This window comes from Bos indicus, chromosome 7, assembly GCF_029378745.1.
Source record: "Bos indicus isolate NIAB-ARS_2022 breed Sahiwal x Tharparkar chromosome 7, NIAB-ARS_B.indTharparkar_mat_pri_1.0, whole genome shotgun sequence".
NCBI lineage: Eukaryota > Metazoa > Chordata > Mammalia > Artiodactyla > Bovidae > Bos > Bos indicus.
In genome coordinates, this window is record NC_091766.1 from 19,706,648 (window position 1) to 19,730,762 (window position 24,115).

At 60.2% G+C, this 24,115-nt stretch overlaps 1 protein-coding gene across 3 annotated transcripts; it reads left to right on the forward strand.

Moving 5' to 3' along the window:
* Positions 1-2,966: 2,966 nt before the first annotated feature.
* Positions 2,967-23,647, forward strand: ZBTB7A (zinc finger and BTB domain containing 7A). 3 transcript variants are annotated; one of them, XM_019964453.2, is made up of 3 exons: positions 2,967-3,235; positions 12,843-14,116; positions 18,533-23,647. In XM_019964453.2, exons 2-3 carry the CDS (start codon positions 12,858-12,860, stop codon positions 19,059-19,061), a joined length of 1,788 nt encoding a protein of 595 aa, XP_019820012.1. In that variant the 5' UTR covers positions 2,967-3,235; positions 12,843-12,857; the 3' UTR covers positions 19,062-23,647. The 3 variants fall into 3 exon arrangements, with proteins under 3 accessions (XP_019820012.1, XP_070649197.1, XP_019820013.1); XM_070793096.1 differs by lacking the exon at positions 2,967-3,235 and adding an exon at positions 4,225-4,484; XM_019964454.2 differs by lacking the exon at positions 2,967-3,235 and adding an exon at positions 4,541-4,802.
* Positions 23,648-24,115: the final 468 nt, after the last annotated feature.

Sequence of the window (24,115 nt, forward strand, 5' to 3'; positions counted from 1 at the left end):
GTCTTCATCGTGTACATCAGGGATGATAATTCCGGGGTCCACAGATGGACTAAAATTGCACACAAAAGTGGAATTCAGAAAAGGAGAGCTGGTATTACAACTCACCCTAGACCAAATCTATTTTGAGGCAAGTTTCAAGTATTTAACAATTTTTATATTGCTTTATTGCTATGATGGAGTTGGTCCTGATACATTCCAAGAATCCTTTAGCCAAGCATCTTAAGTAGGGGTCTGCCAATGAGATTAAAAAAAAAAATGCCTTGAGTGTGTGTGAAGTTTTCACCTTGGGAGATGTGGGTCTCACCTCTATCCTGGCCAAGAACAGGGCATGAGGGGTCAGGGTATGGCCCAAATAAAAGTAATAATAACAACAATAACAACATAATCCCATCTGTCCTGTGTTGAGGACCTCCCACCAGCAGGTACCATGCTGTTTAAGTATGTTACATGTACCATCTTGATTCTCCTTTGTTACAACCCCAGGAAGTCTCTACCATTACTTTTTTTTTTTTTTTACCATTACTTTTTTAATTTTTAAAATAAAATTTCTTTTTACGTTTTATTATTATTTTTGGCCATGTTGTGGCATTTGAGGGAATCTTAGTTCCCTGACCAGGGATCAAACTTGTGCCCCACTGTAGTGGAAGCTTGAAGTCTTAACCACTGGACCACCAGGGAAGTCTCTCTACGATTATTCTTTACAGATGACTCGGAGGATCAGAGAGGTTAAGTAGTCTGCCCAAGGTCACACAGCAACTCAATCTTTTATACTTTATTAGGTTTTTCAACTAGTATCTGATTGGGTATCTTTTTGGCGGGCAGGGGAGGGGTGGGACTGAGGAGTGGGGGTTAGGACAAAGCTTTACCCACCTTCCTCTCTTTTCATTGCAGGGGTAGGAATGGGCACAGGGTACGCCATCCTGGCATCTCCTCAAGGACTTGCCTGCAGACCCTCTGGCAGGGTCCAGAGCCAGATGAAGCTGGATCCAACATCCTTGGGCTCTCTCCCTCTCTGGGTCTCAATTTCCTCAAATGTAAAATGGAAATCACATAATCCCTGCTCTTTCCCGGGGCCTGATAAGGATTAGATTCAATGCCAATCTTACATGTAAGTTCTCTTGCCCCTTCTGAGTCAGGTTATCAACTGCTGAGAAGAGTACCAGATATCTGAGGCTGGGTGGTACAGAAGGGACACTGAGTCACCCTTCTCTGGCTGAGTGGGTGGAGCTTGCAGGATGGCAAATAAGACCATTTAGGACGAAGGTCTGAGCTTCGAGTATCTACAGAGCCCAGGTACTATCCTGAGACCTGCAAATTGTGTTTCTGCTTGGCCCTTTTCCTCGCAGGGTGGATGAGAGGGTGGTTTAAAGAAGGAAGAGGGCTTATTCCCAGGCAGGGTCGTTAGAGCAAAGTCCCTGGGTTCCGCCCTCACTCTGGATGGTTGTGGCCCCTCCCTCAGTCCCTTTCCACCTACCCAGGGGCTGGTTTCAGGCTGCAAGTCCTGGGACTGTCACTTCCCTTCTGGGGACCTCCAGGGTTTCCCCTTAAAGACAAAGTATTATTACAAAAGCCCATTCACCCCGTTTGGGAGTGGAGAAGCAGTGAGGTGCAGAAAGTTGGGGTGGAGAAGGGGAAAGCTTTGAAGTCAGAGAAGGACAGATGTGCGTTTCACTAACGGCAGTGGAAGTTTCCTGCCTGTAAGGTAATGGTGGTAAAAAATGATAATAACAAGAATAATGACCATGGTCATGGCATTAGATGTTGGAATGGAAGTAAACAGGACCCCGGACAGAGCCAGCCACCTGAGAAGCGCTCAGTAAACGACCGCTGTGGAGCAGGTGCCAGCCGTCTCCGACCGAGGCAATGAGGAAGGGGGAAACTGAGGCGCAGAGCCCCCGCCAGGCGGCTGATCGCACCAGCCAGCCCTCCTCGGGTGCCTACTGTGTGCAGCGGGCAGCCGGCCTGGCCGGGTCAGTCTGTTCTCACCGCTCGTCCCCCTCCTCCCCCTCCCCCGTCCCCCCGCCGGACCTCTCCCACGACGGGGGAGGAAGTGGGAGAAATGGACAGGGGGAAAAAAAAAAAAGTTGGGCTGAGCCAATGCCTCCCCACTCTCCACCTCCGCCCCTCCGGAGCCACGCAGACCCTTGCGGGAGCGGACCGCAGAACCCAGGCGTCCGGGGCCGGGGCCGCGTCCCGCCCAGTGGCCCGCAGTTGGGTGGGGGAACTTGGAAAGCCGGGAAAACAACAGCCCAGCCCGCCCCTCGCCAACCCCTTCCCCCGCTACGCCCCTTGGCGCAGCGGGCGGAGGCGACTCCTTTATATAATCGCGGGCGAGCAGGTTGGCTGTTTCATTTAGGGACCCGGGAGCCCAGCGGACCCGAGCCATCAGCCGAAAGCCCGCCCCCGGGTCCCCTTCCGCAGCTGGGCAAACTGAGGCCCCCGGAGAGAGCGGGCGCCAGGCCCGCCGTCCCCACCCCGTCGCCCCCTACCCACCCCCAGCAGCCAGGGCAGGCGCGACCCACGCCCGCGTCGGTCCTCGCAGTGCGCACAGCCCTCCCCGCCCCCGCTGCCATCCTGCCACGCCCCAGGCGTCGGGGGCAAAGCCCGCGCCCCCCCGCACCCGCCTCCGCGCAGAGGCTGGGGGCCTGTTTATCTGGAGGCCCCCACCCCCCCTCCACCCCGGGGGGCCCGCTCCCCCCGCGCCCCGGGGAGCTCTGGGGCCAGATAAGCTGGCAGGCTGGCACGGCGCCGCGCAGCGGGGCGGAGAGGTCAGAGGAGGGGGGGGGGGGGCGCGCCGGGGGCGGGCTGGACCCCCCCCAACTTGACAAAACCTAATAACAGCCCGGTCTCCCCGGCGCAGCGGGCGAAGCCCCACGGGAGGGCAGAGACGTGGCAAGAGGGGACCTGCCGAGCCTGTTCTGGCCTCTGAGGCCGGGGTGGGGGGGGCGGGCTGGGCGTGGGGGGGGGCCGGCGGCTGCGGCACCTTTAAGACAAGGGAGGACCCCTCTTGCCCTCGGAGAAACCAGGAAGGGAGTCGCGAGCATCATACGGGGCTTTGGCTGTACTGTACAGTTACTGTAGGGGCAGTGACGCCGCCGCCGGAGCGAGGGAGCGACGAGGGGAGAGCCAGCGAGGGGAGAGCGAGACGCGGACCCCAGAGGCGAGCGGCCAAGGAACCTAGTCCGAACTCCGGGCCCCGGCCCCGCGCGCCCCGGCCCCGGCCCGGCCCCGCGAGGTAAGTCAGCGCCCGACGCGGCCCCCAGCGCGGGGTGCAGGGCGGGGACGGGCCGGGGGCACTGCGCCCACCGCTGCTCTCTCGGGAAGGGGCGATCCCCCGAGCCGGGGACGTTCCGCAAGTTTCAGAGGAGGGGGTGGTTGGCAGCTGCCCGGAGGCGGGAGGCGCCCTGGATCCCGAGCTCGGGGAGGGGGCGCCGCCCGGGAGGGGGTTTTGGGGGCGAAGTGCACGGGTTTGTGCGGCAGCCCCCCCCGCCTCTGTGCATGATTTTTGGGGGCTCCCAGGCGCGCGGGGAGAGGGGGAGGGGAAGCGGGGCTGCATTGAGGGTGGGGGGAGCCGGCGTGGGGAGATAGGGGGCGCGTCGCGTGCTAAGTTTGCAGCTGGGTACTGGGGGCGCTCTTGCCCCCCGGGGGCCTATTCGGTGTTGCGTGCATACGTTGGAGTTGGCCAGGATTGAGCTCCATGGGGGATGGGGGGGAGGGGGCTGAAAAAACAGGGAGGGGGGCTTTGCAAAGGAGGGGGAAGGGGTGGGGTGTCCGGGTGGGCGGGCGCGGCCGCTGGGGCCTCTGGGCTTCGTAGTTCCCCCGCGCTTGTGGCTGGCAGGTGGCAGGCGGCTACGACTACTAGTTCCAGGGTGCTCTGCGCCCGCAGCCCGCCGCGGTCCGCGGGTAGGGGCGGTGCGGAGGAGGGGCGGTGAGCGGCGGGCTGGCGAGCCAATGATCGCGGGCCGATAGCGCGGCGCGGCTCGAGGGCGGGCCCTGCCGGTCCGGGGGCGGGGCCTGCAGCCGGGCTCCCCTTGCCGGGGGCCGGTGGCGGTCCCCGGCTTCCGGCTGCGCGGCCCGCGGGCCGGCCCCCTCCCCGCCCCGGGGCCCCTCCCCGCCTGGTTGTGTAACCGTCCCCAGCCCCCCTCCCCTCAGCCCCCCGCCCCCCGGGGGGGGGGTCACCCACCCGGCGCTCCCCGGGGAGGGCGGCGGCCCGGGCCGCCGCGAGGCGCAGGCGAGCCCGGGGATGCGCGGCCTAGTGCAGGCTGGGCCCGGGCGTGGGGGAGGCGGGCGGGCGGACCCAGATCCGGGGTAATTTGCATCGCCCTCCCCCCAGCCCGGGTGGGGATTGGCCGCCGGCGGCGGGGGGTGGCGCGGGGCCAGGCTCACTGCCGCCTCCCGGCCCCTCGGAGGGAGCCAGCCCAGCCGCAGCCGCCGCCACCGCCGCCGCCGGGGCCGGGCCCCCTCGCTGCTGCCCCGGGAAGGAGGTAGGAGCACCCCGCGCTGGCGGCGCGGTGGGGGCCGGCGGGCCGGGGCGGGGGCTGCGCGCTGCGGCCGGGGCGGGGGAGGGGGCCGCTTCCTGCCCCCGCCCGGGCCTGACTCAGCCTTGGGCGGGGGGACCGGCCTGGCCCCTTGCCCTGCCCGCGCGGCCGTCCGGCCCTGGCCCCGGGTGAGGGGACAGAGAGCACCCCTCTCCCCCGCCCGCGCCCCCAAAGCGCGTGACCCCGTCTCCTCTGGCCCGGACACCCCTCCTTCCCCTTGACGCCACCACCACGTGCGAACCCTGAGCTCGAGCAGAGGAGGGGGTAAGCTGGTGGGATCCGGCCCCCTCCCTCGCCCTCCCTACCTCCCTCCGTGGCCTAAGAACTGGCCCCCTCCCCCAGCCCCGGGCCTGGGAACCAGGCAGGGGCCAGAGCTGAGCGCTGGGGCCGGTGCACCCCCCTGGGCCCAGGCCTTTGCGGGTCCTGGGAGGCACTGTCCGCGCCGGCTGGCCGGTGGTGGGGGAGTCCAGTGGCCCGCAGCAAGATACTGCTGTCCAACCGGGCCTGGGCACCCAGTGGGCGCCTGCTGAATGTTTGGGGAAGGTAGCCAGCACTTGGCGGGGTGGCAGGGGGAGGCAGGCAACTCCTCTCTTCCCCTAGCCAGGCGGCGGAAGTGAGAGAGGTGTTGGTGCCCCTCCACCGGGTGTGCCCACCTGGCTCACCCATGGGTGGCGAGCTTGGTTTGCACCCCCCCACCCACCCACTGCCTCCCAGAGCAGGGCTGGAGCAGGCCCTGCCGGAGAGGGCGTCCAGGATTCCGTGTCAGCGCCCCCCCACCCCAAACAGGGCCAGGGCGTAACCCCGAGTGCGCCGCTCCCACACTGGGGGGGCCCTCCCCAGGGTCAGTGGATCATTTCCTACTGGGGAGTCCAGGCTGGGCTCTGCTGCTGCCCAGACCCCCAAGGCTCCAGGCTGTGGGCATTCTCCCCTGTGGGCCACCCGCAGTGGGGCCCTTAGATCACCCAGGCCTGGCACTTATCGGCTGGGCTCGGGGCTCTGTTTACCGCCAGCCATCGCTGTGGAGACGGGAGCCTGGGGGAGAAGGGGGGGGGGCAGGAGCTGGTGGCTGGAAGAGCGAAGCCCTGGGATCCGCATGCTTAATGAAGGAAAGAGGAGCCATCGGGGACACTGAAATTTTAATTCGTGGGTCACTTTGGGGGGGTATTTATTATTCAGTCCTGATTGGCTGCGTTGTGGCCAGTCAGCACCCTGGCCCCGGGCGGGGAGCCACACAACCCTTAGCACAGGCCTTCAGCAACGGGTGAGCAGCTGCAGGGAGCCCCTGCACCCTTTTCTTTGTGTGGCAGACTGAGGCCTCGCCGTGCTCAAGCCCCATCCACTGGGGAGAGTTCTCCAGGCAAGAGCTAGTCCTTCTGTGGGCTTTTTTCCTTCCTTCCTTTTCCCTGGACCCTTGTGATTGACCCAGAGTCGGTTGGGCTGGAGGTGGTCCCTGATGCCATGTGAGGGAAACTGAGGCCAGGAAGGAAGGCCCAATACAAGTGTGGGGCCACAGGGGCTTAGACAAGCCTCAGAACGGTGCCGAATGGGGCAGGAGTGACTGAGGCCCAGGGGAAGCAGAGAGCAGGCCAAGGTCACCCAACCAGGGCTGGGTCTCACTCTTGTGGTCCTGCCTCCCAGCTCAGGTGGTGTCTAGAGTTCTTTGCATGTTGCAGCCAAGGGGCACCTGCTCACCTGTCTTACAGAGGGCCTGGAGGTTGACTTTAGGCACCTGTCAGCCAAATGGAGCCTCTGCCCCAAGAGGATAGTGAGGCTCAGAGAGGGGAGGCAAGGTGTCCAAGGTCACACAGCAGGAGCCTCAGTGTCCCAGCGTCCCAGGACCTTCCCACCCTGTCTGAGCTGCAGCCCCACCCCTTGGCACCTTCGTCCCTGGAGACTGTGCGTGTTTTACAACCCATTATTCCTGAGGAGACCCAGGTTGCCTCACAGAGCCAAGACTTGGGGCCAGGCCCTCTGAAGCAGAGCTAGCCCAAGAAGGGGGTCCACTGGGGTTTCAGATTCCGGCCCACTTGCTCTGTGACCTTGGACAGGTCCCATGGTCTCTCAGAGCCTGAGCATCCTTCTCTGTGAAATGAGGTTACTGTGAATTCCCCCACTTACTGCCTGCAGGCCCACCTGTGTTCGCTTTCCTTCCCTCCCTCGTGGAGGAAGCACCTGGGTCAGCTTGGGGTACAGCAGAGATCCTGTTGGGGGTTATGTGTGACTATGACACCCCCCCACCTGTCACCTTGTGCTCCAGGCACCTGATAGACCATAAACTGAGCTGCCACAGCCCTGGGCAGTGGAGACCAGAGGAACAGCCTTGGGTGGGGGCCAGTGTGGTCCAGTCTCAGCCCGGCCCTCCCTTACCTCCATCTGAGGTCCACTTAGGAAGGTTGCCTCCCCTCTGCCAGCCTCAGTGTGGCCATCACTACAATGGGGAGATTACCTTTAGCCCCAAAGCGTTGTCCTGAGGATGTACTCCGTGATTCTCCAGGGATGTTTGTCTAGTGACTGCTGGGTGGTGTCAGGGCCCAGGAGAGCCCCTCCTGCGTCTCTGTTCTGAAGCCCGCCCCCCCCCCCCCCCCCCCCGATTTCACAGGTGTCAGCTGGACTCCAGCCCAGCCCCAGGCTCCCTGAGTGACCTTAGGCAGACCTCTCCCTTTTTTTCCTGGGCTGTCATAAGGCAATTCTGAGGGGGTGTGAGAATAAGCTATCCTCAGCCCCCAAGGCCCCCAGGGTGGGGGGATTTAGTCCCCTGCTGGCACCTGGGGCAGTGTGTGTGGGGGGGCAGGTGGGTGGAGCCCTGGAAGGACTAGTTCGGCGAGATGGAGCCAGACAGATGACCTGTGTTCGAATCCTGCTCCGCCGTGCGACCTGGGCAGGTTGCCTCAGTGACCTGGCCCATGAAGTGGGGTGGTGATCACAGGTGCCACTTCCCAGAGCTGTGAGGGTTGATGCTGAGGCGACTGAGACCTGTTGGGGGAACAGCCCCGGCCCTGGGGGGTCTGAGGCCCAAGTTTCTGAAGCAACAGAGTGCGGAAGGCGCCCTTTGGAGAATCTGGCCAGAGAAGCAGGCCCTCCATCTGTCCCCCAGCAGGCCGGGAACGGCCATGGGGTGGAAGCGTCCCCACCCACGCCTTTCTGGTTCGACTGGAAAACAGGGCCCTGTCCCACCTCCTGTCAGGATGTGTTTGGTAGCCGGGAAGGGCTGAATCTGTAAGCACAGGAGCCTGGGGCCCGCATGGGCCATGTGCCCCTCTGTGCGTTTCCAGGCTGCGCCCTCCACCTGCTCAGGCTGCAGGTGGGGGCCGGGTGGTGCCTCCAGGTGACAAGCCGGCCTCTGGGGAGGGCATGAGGGAGCGATCTGGATGAAGAGAGGGGCAAGGCTCCTAGAAGTCACCCAGGCCTTTCCTGGGTATCTTGGATAAGCACGTGCAACCTGAGCTAAGGGCAGGGTAGACACTGGTGGGCTTCCATGAAGCCCAGCTTTGGTTACCCCCAGTGACAGGAAGCTTACTCCTTCCACCTCCACTGAGAACAGATCTGTCTTCTCAGGGCTTCCTCTTGAAACCTGGGCTTGGTGTCAGGGCTGCACTTCCTGGCCCACTACGGCGCTCAGAGCGTGGGAACAGGGTGGGCCTTGGCCCCACCCATGAGCTGGGGGTCAGATAGGAGCCCCATGACCTCCTAATCCCCACCCCCTCCGGTCTACACACACACACTTCCCAGTGGGCCCACAGCCTTCCTGCCTCTGGCCCTTTAAGGCCCGGGCAGGAAGCCCCTCCCCATTTAGGGCAATAAATGGACACATAAAATGGCCGAGGGCCTGTTTGCTGGTGTCTGGCCCAGAGGGAGGCCTGTGAGGACAGGCGGGCAGGGGGCCGGCCGACAGCTGGCAGCCACAGTCACCCTGAGCCGTTGGTGCCCCCCACCCCCAGACCAGGACGCTGCATTCCTGTCCCATTAAACCCCAGGCCGGGGACCGGGCCAGGCAGGGATTGGCACCAGGTCAGGGCGGGGTAACCCGTCAGGACCAACCTTGCAACACAGGCTGCCAGGCTGGGAGGGGGTGGGGGCGGCCAGGCGCTGGCCTGGCAGCCGCACCTGGGTGCCAGACTTGCTGTGTGACCTTGGGCCAGTTGCCTACCCTCTCTGGGCCCGTGTTTTTCCCTCTAGATGATGGCTCAGCTTCCTCCTGGGGCCTACCTCGCACTTCCTCGGCACATAGGAGATGGAGAGGGAGACGGATTCCCTCTGGTATAATGTTCAGGAGTGAAGTTGAAAGCCCCACCCCCATCCACAAGAGAGGAGGCGAACCACCTCATCAGGCCTTTGGGGACTGTCACTGGCACATAGTAGGTCCTAGGCCTAGGCTTGCTGAGTGGACTAGAGTGGAACCCTTTGCTACCGTCACAACTCCCAGGGAAACTGAGGTGCTTTTCTTGGCCCAAGGTCACCCAGCTTGGAGGTGGACAGACCAGGATGTGCTCCTGGGCTGCCGTGGCACATAGTAGGTGTCAGAGGTCCCTGAAGGAGTTCTCTTTTGTTCTCTCCCTGGGTGGGTGTGGGAGCCTGTAAACCCCATTAAGCTGCCCCCCTCCCTGACTCTCATCCAGAAAGGCATCAGCTGATGGTTACCTACCTACCTGCTGCTGGCCACCCCCTTCCTGGGGGGTGTGGGTAGGAGGGGGAGGCCCGGCCCCAGCCCTCACCTTGCAACTGACCTTGGGGACTCCTCGGCCTCCTCCCCCTGCCTGTCCTGGGGCGCTACCCTGGGCTTTGCCCCCTGATGTTCTGGGGACCAGGTTTGGACGCTCCCAGCCTCACCGTGCATCCCCAGTGGATGAGTGCTGGCAGCTCAGGTCAGAGCATCTGCGTCCCAGCCTGGCCACTGCTCTGCTGTGTGACCTTGCCCTGGGTTTAGCACCCCTCTGAGCTCCTCATCTCTACAGCCTAGGCTCCAGTTAGGTCTTGAAAGTTAGGGCACCGAGGAGGGCCCAAAGCTGGCTCAGCTCCTAGCTTCCTGCTGCAGCAAATGACCCTAGGTTGGATTGGAGGTGGGACTGGCACTGGCCCCTGGTACTGGGTGTGCCTGCCAGTCAGGTGGGCAGGGCTGGGCGTGGGCTCACTCGAGTGCATAGCTCTTTGGTCTTTGGTTCCTCCTGCTGTTTGCTGCACCCCTACTGTGTGCTGCCCAGGGGAGGGCTGGGTGTAGGGGCCTGGGAGCAGCCCAAGGGGGAGGAGGGTGCCCCACCTCCAGCCCAGGAGGAGCCTGCCGAGGCCTGCCCCTCGGCCGGCCGCCGAGTCAGCACCAAACGGCCCCGGAAATCCCATGGAGGCAAGTGTGGGGGTGGAGCTGTGATGAAAGACCGTGCCTTGGGTGGGTGTGGGCCTGAGCTCAGGGACCCTGGCCGTTGAGGGTGTGGACACGGCCAGCGTGGGGGGGTGGGGCTTCCTGGAGGAGAGCGGTTTCGTTGGCTCATCATTACTGAGGAAACCGCCAATGCAGGAGCACCTACTAAGTGTCAGGTGCCGCCAGTAGGGCCTCTTAGAGCAAGGAAGGGCTCTCCCGGCGAGACCCTGCCATGGCGCACAGTGGGTGCTTAGTCATCAGTGCTTTCTGCCACCAGGACCCCACCTGACCTCCCTCTGCCATCTCACAGGGACTTCCTCCCCTTTCTTAGAGGGAGGGCCCCGAGAGGCCCCTGTGGGGACAGCGGCCTGGGGCGTGGCAGGCAGGTGGCATGAGTTCTTGGAGAGAGGGTTAAGCCAGGTGGCCAGTTTAGTTTCCAGGCCGAGAAAAGAGGCTGTGGCTTGCTGGGAAGTGTGTAGGGGAGGGTTGGGGGACCACCAGCCTCTCGCCTCTGTGGGTTCCTGGGTCAGCCTCGCTGGGTGCTCTCGGCCTGGCTTCTTTCTAGCTGTCTCTGGGCCTCAGTGTTCTCATCTGTGAATGGGGCTCATGCTGCTTTCTTGGGGGCTTCCCTTGACCTGCATCACCCCAGGCCTTGCCCTTGGGAGGAAGGTCTCACGTGATTTGTTGTTGTTCAGTTGCCAAGTTGTGTCTGACTCTTTGCGACCCCAGAGACTGCAGCACACCAGGCTCCTCTGTCCTCCACTATTTCCCAGAGTTTGCCCAAATTCATATCAGATGATTAGCTGGGGAAATAAGAGGCCCCAGCTGGGAAAGGGGAGGGACTCGGACCCCCAGACCCAACCCAGACCCAAGGACTGACCCACACAGCAGGCTGTGTGCGCTTGGCCTGGGTCTTCCAGCTGGTGGAGACCCAGGCCCAAGGCTTGATCCATCTCCCCAGGATGGGTTCAAGGACGGAGCCTGCTCCTTTCCAACTGGGTGACTTTGCACTTGAAGTAGGTCTGCACCAGCGCCTGGCCTGGTGGGGAGGTGGGGGTGGAGTGGCCATGGCAGGGGTGAGTCACTTGGACCAATTCAGGTCTCGACCTAGAGGCCCCAGGAGGCACCTGAAGGGACACTGGCAGGCAGGGCAAGGGTGGCCATCTTGGCGTGTTGGTGGCCTGGATCAGAGGAGGGGCTGAGGCCGGTCTGATCCGGAGGCCCATCTGCCCACTTGCTCCCAGGGGCCCGGGGCCAGACGGCAGATGGTGGCAGGGGGTGGGAGCCGCCACAGGGGGCTCTGCTGAGGCCTCCTGTGGCCGAGCCTTGGATGGGGTCGCGCCCCCCACCCCCCATCCTCCTGCTCCCAACAGCCACATCTGAGCCTCCCCCCGCACCCACCGCGGACTGGCGGAACAGAGGGGGGAGCTGAGCAGCTGGTGCGGTCGGCGGGAAAGAGGGCGGGCCGTGGAGAGAGGCGTCCCGGGAAGTGTACTGGCTGCCTGCGCGCCACACAAAGGCCTCTGTGTCGGCCTCAAGGCCCGGACCCTGCTCCCAGGCCGGCCCTGGGTCCTTGGGACTGGCTGGGCCAGCCGCCTGCATCCCGCAAGAGGCCTACCTAGCAGGAGGGATCGGGTTAGACCTGAGCTAGGTCACTCGGCTGGGGGTCCCGGGGAGGCTGAGGACGGCTGGATTCAGGCTCTCTCCCCAGGGACAAGCGGGGGCTCAGTCCTGAAAGCAGGCCAGCTGGGCCCAAGGAATGTGGGTTTTGTTGGGTGGCTCTGGGCAGCCAGGGGTTCCCCGGAGAGGGTGGAGGATGGGAACAGGAGCCAGGGGGTTGCACAAGCGCCCGAGTGGGTGGATGAGTCACAGCCCAGGGGAAGGCGGAAAAAAGGAGGGGGGGAGAGGGGCGAGATGAGTCCCCCTCTGGCCGTGCTCCGCCAAAGGCTTCTGCCCATTTGACAGATGGGGAGACTGAGGCCTTAAAAGCGGCAGAGTCTTGTCCTAGGCTAACAGTGCAGACAGGGTGGCCAAAAGGAGAGGAACTGGCTGGGCAGGAGGTGGGTAGGAGGCCCCTGGCCCCCCATTACTCCTTGACAGGGTCAGCTCAAGTAGGCAGGGAGGAGCATCTGACAGTGGCCTCGTTCCCCCCAGTTATTCACTGCAAGGGCTGAGCCACGTCCTGGGGGTCCACATGGCAGGAAGGGGTTCCTCCTGCAGAGTCGTGGCCCCACCCCACCAGGGCACACCCGTGGCCCCCATGGTTCTGGCCAGGTCCCCAGGTCTTGGCCTCACCCCTTCCTGCTGACTCAGAGCCCCCCCAAGAGAACTGGGCCTGACCAAGCAGCAGGAGGGAGGGTTAGGGAGGCCAAGGGGTCGGGCAGGGTTGGACAGCCACACCGTTTGGGTAATGGCTCTTGGGTCAGGCACCCTGGGTTTGAATTGAGGAGCAGCCACGGGGCCCTGGGACTCCCTGAGCCTCACTTTCTCACCTCTGCAGGAGAGACCACGCTGCCTATGGGACTGCTGGGCGCTCAGCCAGGACGGCACACAGTGGGTGCCTTATGTCACCATCCCCGCCTCCTAGAGAGCGGGTGGGCAGAAGCCTGTGCTCAGATTCACTAGGATGCAACTCATGCTGGGCATTTATTGAGCACCTTCTGTGCACTCCCACACCACTTCAAACTGTCCCTCAGCTGGGCTCTCCCATCCATTAAAGAGGGGAGGGGCCTCATGTTCATCTCTGAAGCACCGGGCTGGGTTTCGCCAGTGTCATCTCATAGTGATGACCACGGACCACAGACCATCCTAATGCAGAGCCAGGGAAACTGAGGCTGGGGTGGGGGCACTACTCTCCAAGGGTCCTGCTGCCCGGCCAGTTGGCCCCATCCATACCCCCCCACTCTCCACCTCCGACCCTCACGACCGCTCCTTCCTTCCTGGTGCTGCAGGTCTCGGCGCGGAAGATGGCTGGCGGCGTGGACGGCCCCATTGGGATCCCGTTCCCCGACCACAGCAGTGAAATCCTGAGTGGACTCAACGAGCAGCGGACACAGGGCCTGCTGTGTGACGTGGTGATCCTGGTAGAGGGCCGCGAGTTCCCCACGCACCGCTCGGTGCTAGCCGCCTGCAGCCAGTACTTCAAGAAGTTGTTCACATCAGGCGCCGTGGTGGACCAGCAGAACGTGTACGAGATCGACTTCGTCAGCGCTGAGGCGCTCACGGCCCTCATGGACTTCGCCTACACGGCCACGCTCACTGTCAGCACGGCCAACGTGGGCGACATCCTCAGCGCTGCCCGCCTGCTCGAGATCCCCGCTGTGAGCCACGTGTGCGCTGACCTCCTCGACCGGCAGATCCTGGCAGCCGACGCAGGCGCCGATGCCGGGCAGCTGGACCTCGTAGATCAAATTGATCAGCGAAACCTCCTTCGCGCCAAGGAGTACCTCGAGTTCTTCCAGACCAATCCCATGAACAGCCTGCCCGCCACCGCGGCCGCCTCCTTCCCATGGTCTACCTTTGGCGCATCCGACGATGACCTGGATGCCACCAAGGAGGCCGTGGCTGCCGCCGTGGCCGCCGTGGCTGCTGGCGACTGCAATGGCTTGGATTTCTACGGGCCTGGCCCCCCGGCTGAGCGGCCCCCAGCCGGGGATGGGGATGAGGGCGACAGCAACCCAGGTCTGTGGCCAGAGCGGGATGAGGATGCCCCAGCAGGGGGCCTCTTCCCAACCCCTGTGGTCCCGCCATCCACCGCCACACAGAACGGCCACTACGGCCGGGGCGGGGAGGAGGAGGCGGCCTCACTGTCGGAGGCAGCCCCAGAGCCAGGCGACTCTCCGGGTTTCCTGTCAGGCGCGGCTGAGGGCGAGGATGCGGATGGGGCTGATGCGGACGGGCTGGCGGCCAGCACGCTGCTGCAGCAGATGATGTCGTCGGTGGGCCGGGCGGGGGCGACCACAGCGGGGGACAGCGACGAGGAGTCACGGGCGGACGACAAGGGCGTTGTGGACTACTACCTGAAGTACTTCAGCGGCGCCCACGACGGGGACGTCTACCCGGCCTGGTCACAGAAGGTGGAGAAGAAGATCCGGGCCAAGGCCTTCCAGAAGTGCCCCATCTGCGAGAAGGTCATCCAGGGTGCCGGCAAGCTGCCGCGCCACATCCGGACCCACACGGGCGAGAAGCCCTACGAGTGTAACATCTGCAAGGTCCGATTCACCAGGTGAGTTGGCGCCTCCGTGGTGGGGAGTTGGGGTGCTTCCCGGGGGCTCCTGGTCCAGTGGCCGCACACGGCCCCCACGCCATCACGTGTGCACACACACGTTCACATCCTGCCTCCATGTGCAAAAACACCCTACAAGGGTGCCTACTCCATTGGTGCACCCCCCACCCCTGTGTGCCTGTCAAGAGAGCCTATGACGGGAGTGGGCACACAGCGCCTAAACAGGCTGACCCCTTAAACCTAAAGTGTGCCAGGTGGTGCCAAAATGTGTGAGGCTGGAAGGAAGAGCCCAAGGAGCAGCTCTTCTTTCTTTTCTAAAATATTTTTATTTATTGCATCGGGTATTAATTGCATCATTCAAATCTTTCTTTTTGGCGCACGGATTCTCTAGCTGTGGTGCTCATGGCCTCAGGAGTTCTGAGGCATGTGGGATCCTAGTTCCCCAACCAGGGACCAAACCCACGTCCCGGGCATTGCAAGGCAGATTCTTTTTTTTTTTTTGCAAGGCAGATTCTTAACCACTGGACCACCAGGGACATCCCTGGCATAGCTCTTCTTCTTTTTCCCTGTGGTGGTTCTTCTCCAGACTGGAGAATCTGGGCCTTGGGAGAACACCACCGCCCTACTGGGAGCAGGGCGCTCTGGTTGCTGTGTTTAACTTACAAGCCTTCCATGAGCCCAGGGAACCTGCTTCATTCAGCCAACATGTATGAGTGCCTGCTGGGTGCCAGGTCCTGTTCTCAAAGTAGAGACATACCAAAATCCCCATGGGGGTGATGGGCATATGCAAGATATGACCACAGAATTGATAACATGAGTTGGTGGAAAATTCTAGGGAGGAAAAGAGCAGAGAACCGGGCAAGAGGGCAGCTGTGGGTGCTGCCCACCACAGGGAGGCTTCCCCGAGGACTGAGACCTAAAGGAGGAGAAGGCAGGAGTCACAGGGAGAGGGGAAGGGAAAGGCAGAGAGGGAAGCGCCAGTGCAAAGGCCCTGAGGCTGGTTCAGCTTACAGAATGGGCTACAGCCAGTGGAGGAAGAAGGGCACAGGGGTCACTGGGCTTGGTCCCTGGAGAGGAGGTGTCTGAGGCTAGGTTTTAGGAGTCCAGAGGTGACAGGCTGGGCTTTGTGGGTCAGCCCAATGGAGGCGGGGGACTGGCTGGTGTGCAGGGGCCTTGCCAGGCTGGGTGACTCAGCATCACCCCCTACCCTCATCCGCGCTGGGGTTCCCCCAGCCACGCCCACCCAGGCTGAAGAAAGAGGCTATTGTCCCAGCTTCCCAACCCCACCCCATGGGGTAGAATCTGGGGGCTGACCCCTGGCCCAGTACCCGGGCCCCCTCCCCAGCAGGCCAGGAGAGGAGGGTGTGGCTGGGACTCCAGGACTCAGGAGTGCCAGGCAGGGGCAAAGGGCACTGGCTGGGAGGCAAGCCACCTGGATGGTGGCTTGGCTTCCCCTTTTGGTGAGATTGGGGTGCTGGTGGTCTTGGGGTCCTTCCTCTCCCTCCAGACATGGGGAGGATGGACTGGGATAGCTGGGGTCCTGCCCCCAGGATCTCTGAGCCTGGGAGGAACAGCTTGGAGGAGACCTAGCAAGCCCGAGTCTGTAAAGGTAATACCCCCACCCCACCACCCATCCCGCCAAGGCTCAGTTTCATCTAATCTGGAGTTCTCCGGGCCGCCCCACATTCAGCACGGGGCTGATTCTGTTTACTGATTCCCTCAGTCAGGGAAACTGAGGCATGGAGCATCTTCCTCCCGTATGCCCACCTGGCTCCTCTCTGCCCACCCCCAGGGCCCCAGCTCCCACCCCTCCCTCCAGGCCGGGGAGCCTAGGGGCCCCTCTGAGTCACACTAGAGAGTTGAGTAAGCGGGGCCTGTGGCGGCCGGGGCTATAATTACCCGGGCCGGGGCTTGAAGTGATGAAACCCAGGCTGCCTCCACCGCCCACTGCACCTTGGCGCAGCCCCCAACCCTCTGTGCAACTCAGGGCAATTCACTTCCCCTCTCTGAGCTTCTAAGCCTCAGTTGGAGAAATCTCTGTGTGGTGCTAGAATAGTCTGAGTCCCTCCTGTTCCCTCCATGACGTGGCCCCAGGATGTGAGCAGGGCACCTGGGAGGCCATGTTAGTGGGCTCTGAGCAGGCAGAATGGGGAGCACCTGGCAACTGCCATCGTCTTCCTGGTGACAGCCTCAGTTAATCTAGGGAGCACTGAGTTCATTATGGCCCAAATTCTGTTGGCTCATGTGAGGGTAACAGGCCAGAGAGTAGTCAAGGGTCTGGTTGCATAGGGCCAGGATTTGATCCTCAGGACAGCAAGGAGCCTAGAAGAGTTAGAACAAGCAGGGACATCAGCTCTCTGAGTGATGCCAGAGGAAGAGACTTGGGACTGAAAGAGGCCAGGTGGCGGCAGGGGATGGGTGCAGGCCTTTGTCTTGGGGTTGGGAAAGACTTCCTGGAGGCAAAGGGGCATTTCATGTGGGGTTTTGAAGGATGAGTAGGAGTCTGTTAGTCCTGGCACTAAAGAAGTTCTCAGTCTGGTAGACATCAGAAGGGAGAGACCCAGAGGGACTCCATAGAGTGCAAGAGTCTGCAGCAAGGAGCAGGTCAGATGCTTGCCGGAGCTCTGGAGATCCAGGTCCCTGCCCCTGCCTTGTGGATTCCTGCCTGGAATCCACCCCCATCAGTATGAACCAGCATAGTGCAATAGAAATACCATGTGAGCCACCTCTGTGACTTTGCATTCTCTGGCAGCCACGTTTTCAAAGAGTAAAAGGAATAGGTGAAAGTAATCTTAATCATATTTTGCATAGTCTGTTAGTTCCATTTCAACATATGATTAATAAGCAAAATTATAAATGAGATATTTCATATCACTTTGAGTAAAGGAAGTCTTCAGAATCTGGGGTGCCTTTTGCACTTGTTGTACACCTTACTTTGGACCAGTCACATTTCAAGAGCTCAGCAGGACAGAGCAACACTTGCACCATGGTAACCCCAGAACTAATGAGATGATCAGTTTTGTAGGCCAGAGGTCCCAGGCTGAGCCTAGTCCACACTGCTGTTTGTGGGGTGAGAGGGGCAGGGAGGGACCCTGGAATCATACCCTGCTCTCATGGCTCACAGTTCAGACAGGGAGACAGACGAGAAACAAGATGGTAGCGTGAGGGAGCAAGAGTGAAGGAGTCTGGTTGGGCCTCTCTGAGAAGGTCACATTTGGGCCAAAATTCAGTTGTGAGGATCTGAGAGGAAAAACAGTGCTCTGGTCGTGAGAGCAGCATGTGTGAGGGCCCTGATGTAGGCTCGTGGTTCTTGGTGTGCTGGGGTCATAGCCAGGAAGCCAGCATGGCCAGAGTGGAGTGAGGCAGGGGAGGGGGGATTTGGCCGGAACTGGGGGGTTGGGGGACTTGGTTACTGCTATGACCAACTGCCCTGGATTTCCAGTGACCCAGGGGTTTCCCAGGACAGAGATCTTTCAGAGCTAAAACCAGGACTATTTAGCCCTCTCAGTCACCAATCCCTCCAGCACCCACGGCATTCTGTCTTGTTCTCTGGAGCATTTTCAGCACCTGGAACAGGGCTTCCCTGGTGGCTCAGATGGTAAAGAATCCACCTGCAATGCAGGAAACCCTGGTTTAATCCCTGGGTGGGGAAGATCCCCTGGAGGAGGGCATGGCAACCCACCCCACTATTCTTGCCTGGAGAGTCCCATGGACACAGGAGCCTGGCAGGCTACAGTCTATAGGATCACAAAGAGTCAGACACGACTGAGTGATTAAGCATGCACGCACTCAGCAGGCTTAAATACCTGTAGTGTGAAGCTATGCGTCTGCCACTGGGCAGAACCCTAGGCAGGAGAGAGGCGTCTTCCCTTCCTTCTTCTATGGATAAGAAAGGGGTTTCAGTGGGACTTCCCTGGTGGTCCAGTGGTTAAGACTCCAAGCTTCCACTGCAGGGGGGCACAGGTTTGATTCCTGGTTGAGTAGCTAAGATCTTGCAGTGCAGCCAAAAACAAAAGGTGAGGGGTTTCAGTGGGACTTTCCTGATGGTCCAGTGGTTAAGAATGCTCTTGCCATCTTGCCATCTCTGGTGAGTGAGCTGATCCAGCAGTGTTGACAAAAAAAGAAAAAGGGTTTTAGAGGTTCGGCTGTTGTCCCAAGGCCACACAGCCAGCAGGGTTGAGGCCCTTTTTACACCTTCGTGGGTTCCTCAGTGCTGTTCTCAGAATGAGGACCTAAACCTGCTCACCGTGTTCCGCTGGGGTGCCCTCCCCGCCCCCCCAACCCAGGGTGCAGCCCATCTTTTCATGAAGGTCCCAGTTTCCCGCTGCAAGGCTAGTGGGGCGGGCTGGGCAGGGCTGCCATCCCGGGAGGGGGTCTGCCCTCCGGCGCCCCTGCTGACCCTCGGCCCGTCCACAGGCAGGACAAGCTCAAGGTGCACATGAGGAAGCACACGGGCGAGAAGCCGTACCTGTGCCAGCAGTGCGGGGCGGCCTTCGCGCACAACTACGACCTGAAGAACCACATGCGCGTGCACACCGGCCTGCGGCCTTACCAGTGCGACAGCTGCTGCAAGACGTTCGTGCGCTCCGACCACCTGCACAGACACCTCAAGAAGGACGGCTGCAATGGCGTGCCCTCGCGCCGTGGCCGCAAGCCCCGAGTGCGGGGCGGGGCGCTCGGGGGGCCCGACCCCGCTCCAGCCGCGGGGGCCCCCGCGCCCCCACCACCTGGCGCCCCCGCCCCGCCGGGCTCGCCCGAAGATGACACCGCCACCGCCGCGCGGCGCAATGGCCAGGAGAAGCACTTTAAGGACGAGGACGAGGAGGAGGACGAGGCCAGCCCCGATGGCCTGGGCAGGTTGAATGTAGCGAGCGCCGCAGGGGGAGGCGACGGGGGCTCCAGGGCCACCACCGCCGACGGCAGCTTCGCGGCTGGACTCGCTTGAAAAACCAAAAAAAAAAAAAGCAAAACAGAAACCCGAGAAAGAGAGAGAGAGCAAATCACCCACCACCCCCCAAAAACACAAAAAAAGAAAATCTATCTATATACAGATATCTATATCTATATATATATATATATATATACAGATATATATATATGAAGCGTCACAGAATCTAGGGTAGTGCTTTTCTCCGATTTTCTTCTTCATGACCGTTCTCCCCCTCCATGGGGACCCTTGCCCCACCCGCACCCCACCCCCAGCCCCCAGCCCCGCTTCTCCCCCACCTCATCGATGGCTTTTGGGGCTTGGTTTGGGGTTTTTGTGGGACACAAGGATTCTGAACTCCCTGGGTGACCCCCCCCCACCACCACCACTGCCACCAGGTTTGGGGTCTGGGGTCCCATCTGAGGCCTGATCAGGATCCCAGGTCCCGGCAGGGGTGAGGGTGGTCTCGGGAGAAGCCGGGGACCCAGGTGGTCTTTTCTTTTCCTTCCCTCACTGGTTTCTAGAGTCTTTGAGACAAGACCTTAAAAAATGATTTCTGTCCGCTGTGAGTGGACGTTAAAATGGCCCCATCCCCACCCCCACCCTCCTTCCTCAGGGCACTTCCTAAGTGGGGGTCTCCCCCTCCATCTCTCCGACTGCCTCCCTGCCTCCCATTCCTGCCTGTGGGCCCCCATTATGTCCTGGCCACTGAACACAAATCTATTTCCAGGCATGGAGAAAGGGAAGAAGATGGGAAATGGGGGGATGCCAGGGTGACTCCCCAAGGGCCCCCGCCGCCTTCCTTCACGGCACTTACAACCTGGCGGGACCCAATGGGCCACCACTCAGGGCGTCCCTGCCACCCCCTGTCTTCATCCCCCTAACCCCATGAGATGCTTGGAGATTGGAAACTATTTGTCTTCACCCACTCCCCTCCCCAGCCCTCTCCCAGTTTTTAAAAGCACTTTTTATTAGATTTTTTTTCCCTCTTTTCCTCCTCAAAGACAAAATTTATATATAGATATATATATATATATAAAATATACTTTTCCTCAGAGGAGTGGACGATAGTGAGGGGGTGAAGGAGCCAAGAGCAGGAACCCAGGGTCTCACAGTGTCAGGGATGGGGGAGCTAGAGTGTCCAGAAGTTCCAGTGTCACAAAAAGCAATAAAAACAAGATTTTACAAAAACGAAAGAAAAAAAACAACAAGACAACCAACCACAAATAGGAGTCTTGGCACTTTGTAACAGAACGGGTACTACACTTTATCTTAATTTAAAAAAAAAATGTTTACAAGTTGCAACCAACTTCTATGAAAAGTCAAAAAGACAAAAAAAAAAAAAAAAAACGAGCGAGAGAGAGAGCGAGCGAGCGAGAGAGAGAGCAAACAAATTCCTAAAAGTCGATTTATTTTTGTACAAAATAATAAAAAGACAAACCCACCACAGACGTAGAATCCACTTCTGTTCCCCGAGTTGAGCAAAGGGGGTCAGGAAGTCACGGGCGAGCGAGGGCAAAGCCTTCTAAGGCATTTGTGCTTTACCACAGGGGCTTGCCTTCAGGCAGGACTGTGGGGTTTTTGTGTTTCTGCCGTGTCCCCCCACCCCCACCCCACCAACCCGCCCCCTCCCCCTTCTGTCCCTTTTTTGGGTTCTGATTTTGAGATGTCTCATCAACTGCTAGCCATACAGTGGCCACCGTTGTCCGCGGGGACCCTCCTTACCGACTCCCCAGCTCAGGGATGGGCCCGAGAGAGGGCTGGCCTTCCAACCAGCCAGAGCATTCCTGTCTCCCTGCCCTTGTCCCCACGCACATACACACCCCCGCCCTTGCTGTCCCCCAGCCTCCAACATGGCCGCCCTTCCTGTGGCCACCGGGGAGCTGCCATCTTGGATCAACAATCCCCGTCGAGGTGGGCAGCAGGGGGCCCCACCTCCAGGGCCTTAGATTTCCCCCTGCACCCCTCTTTTTACTCAAAGGCACTGACTGTAATTGGGGACTGGCACCTGCCTCCCCCCAGCCTCTGGCCCCCACCCTCCCAAAGGCCCGGTGTTGACCGAGCCACAGGCCACGGACTGGGGCCAGGGCTGGGGAGACCATGTTGCCAGAGGCCAGGGCACCCTTCCCCCAAACCCCTAACTCCCTGTCGCATATGCAACCCTAGCGTGGGACCCTGTAAATAGACACTGCTGAGCTGAGACCCTTCCTAGTCAAAGCCCGAGGTGCAGGGGCATCCCTGCCCCGCCCCCCCCACCACTTCCAGCCACTGGCCCGTCATCCCTCACCCCTCTGTTCTGTGACAAACCCCATCTTGTTCTTGTTTTTAAAGGGAAGCTTTTAAAGAAGGCAACTTTCATCATTGTTTCTACAGGATAGTTTTTGTTTCCTCCTGCTCCCCCTAACCCCCGAGCCCATCAGCCCCCCAAATGTCTCAGGACACCCCCTCCTGAGGGGGGTGGCAGGGGAGCCCAGGGCCGGGTGGCCCCGTCCACACCCCAGTGTCCTGAGGCGAGCTCGAGTGCCCAGGCCAGGGACCCCCACCCCACCCCACCCCAGCTCCCAGAGAGGTTCCCTGAGGGGCTCAGCCCTCTCCAACACACCCCCTCGCAATAAAACCAACTGAAAAATCACAGCTGTCATCCTGGCCAGGGGGGTGACCTGACTTAGGGGAATACTGGCCTCTAGGACTACGGGGTGGGGAGGAGGGGCCAAGGGCTGAACCCCCTGCCGAGCACACTTTAACACAAACCTCCTTGGGAATTGCACTAAATCCTTGCCCCTAGCTCTGCGCTCAGCTTCCGCCAGCCCTGCCCACCCACTCCGCCTTAACCCCCCCTCTTGCCGCCCGCCCGCTAGCCTGTCTCGGGGGGCCACAGCATCTGCATGGGCCCAAAGCCGGGACCCCACCCCCACCCCCCCAGCTCAGCCCCCTACCCCCAACTCCGCGCAATCACATACTGTATATAGACGTGGATCAATTTTATTTTTATTCTTTAAATTAAGGTCGTGATAAAGTGTTGCCAAAGATAACTGCTGAATTCTCGCGTTTCAGGAAAACAAACAAACAAAAAACTATTTGAGGGGGAACGTGCTGACTGTTCAGAAAGGACACAGCAAAAAGTTTTTTTGTTTGGTTGTTTTTTTTTTTTGTGGTTTCTTTTTTTGGGGTGTTTTTTTTTTTTTTTTTAACTGCCTGGTACAAAAAAAAAAAAAAGAAAAAAAGAAAAACAGCGAAATTGTTATTTCCATCATCTTGGTGAAGCTGAGTGGATGTGTGTGTGTGCGTGTGTGTGTGAGAGTGAGGTCCGGGCACAGGGAGAGCTCCAGGCGGGGGCTCTGGGGGCACCCCGGGGTTGGGGGCAGCGGTGGGCCTGGCAGGATGGTGGGGGCCAGAACCCTCACCTGGAGCAGTCTCGAGCCTGCAGGACCAGAGAGAGAGAGAGAGAGAATTAGCATACTTGCTGCTGCTCCCTGGCTAGCCCTTCACCTTGATCCCCACCCTGCCTTTTGAGATTAAGAGAAAAAAATAAAAAAGAAAAAAAAAACTTAAAAACCAGTGAATGTAAAGTGCCGGACCAGGCCCAGCCTGGCAAGGGTGTGGGTCTGGGCCTGTACCCAGGCAGGCTCCCCCGGGGCCATACCAAAGTCTGCCCCCCCACCATGACCGGCTCGCCCAGGAGACCCCTCATGGCCCTCCTGTCTTGTCACCCTGTTTGTACCTGGCTGTCCCTTTCCTTTATTCTAAGGGAGTGGGGTCTTGGGTGGGGGGAGGAGCGAGCCCCCAGCCCCTTAGAGGGTCTTCTGGGGGAGTCTTTGCACTACTGAGATCCATCTCATCCCATGTGGTGGGACAGAGGCAGGGGCCCCTCCAGGACCAAGGCAGTTCAGGAAGCCAGGATTGTAGGAGGTGAGAAACGGAGAGACTGAAAGGAAGAGCAGGAGAAAAAAATAAAAATCCACACAAAAAAGCAAAAATCCTATTTTTTGAGAAAGAAAGATATTTATATTTGCAGTTTTATTTTAAAAAGTTATTTAAGCTGAGGAAGCAGCCTTCCTGGAGCGGGAGTAGGGGGATGTTGGCTGGTGCAGGACGGGTCAGGGCCTGGGGCACCCCAGGAGTGATAACCTCAGAGTAAGACTAGCTCGCACTAAATATATAGATTTACAGGGGGATGGGGGCAGGGCTGGGGAGGGAGGGGTCTGGGGAGACCCCCATCCCGCAGCTGGAGCTGCCTGAAGGCTGTGGCCACGGGTTTCCCCTGCCCCACCCGGGCCCACAGACATGAGGTGCCTTGGACTTTGGGGGGCCAGGCCTGGTGGAGCAGGGCGGGGTGGCGCCCTCGGGGGGCACAGAGCACAGAGCAGACATTCCAGAGACTGTATTTGAGAGTCTTTATAAAGTGTGGGAGATTAAAAAAAAAAAATCAATTGATAAAAATGCACTTTTTGGGGGTGGGGAGGGAGAAGCTTTAAAAGTAATAATAATAAAAAAACAAAAAGACAAAAGATGATGAAAAACTAGACAAAAAAATCATTTTTCTTGTACATAAAAAAAACCACTAAACGCAGCCTGTTATGACCGCTGCTGTCTCAGTTGCCTGATTTTGATGTTCTTTGTGTTTTGTTGCGGGCCGGGGAGTGGGGAGGGAGACGGGAGTGGGGCTGGGGGCTGGGGGGCCCCTTCCCTAGGGCCTGGGCCCCTTGTCCACACTCCTTGGGGGATCTGCCTATTCGAGTTCCTTAAGCTCAACCTGACCCTTCCTGCCAGGCCTGGGTGCAGTGACCTGGATGCAGTGACCCCATCTCTGGGCTCCTAGGGAGGGGTAGGTGTCACCAGCAGTGCCAGACCCGGGAACCCCTACAGAGGAGGTGACATGTACCCCCCAGGCACGGGTGGGTGGCACCAGGAAGGGACCTGAGGGATGGTGAGGGCAGGGGTGTACAGGGAGAACTGGCTAGGCAGGCTCCTTGGTCACCTGCAGGGTTTCTGGAGGCCCTGGGTGGGGTGGCCTTGGCCAGGGAATCCCAAGTCTTCCAGAGGGCCCTGCTGACATGCTCCAAGATCTCAGC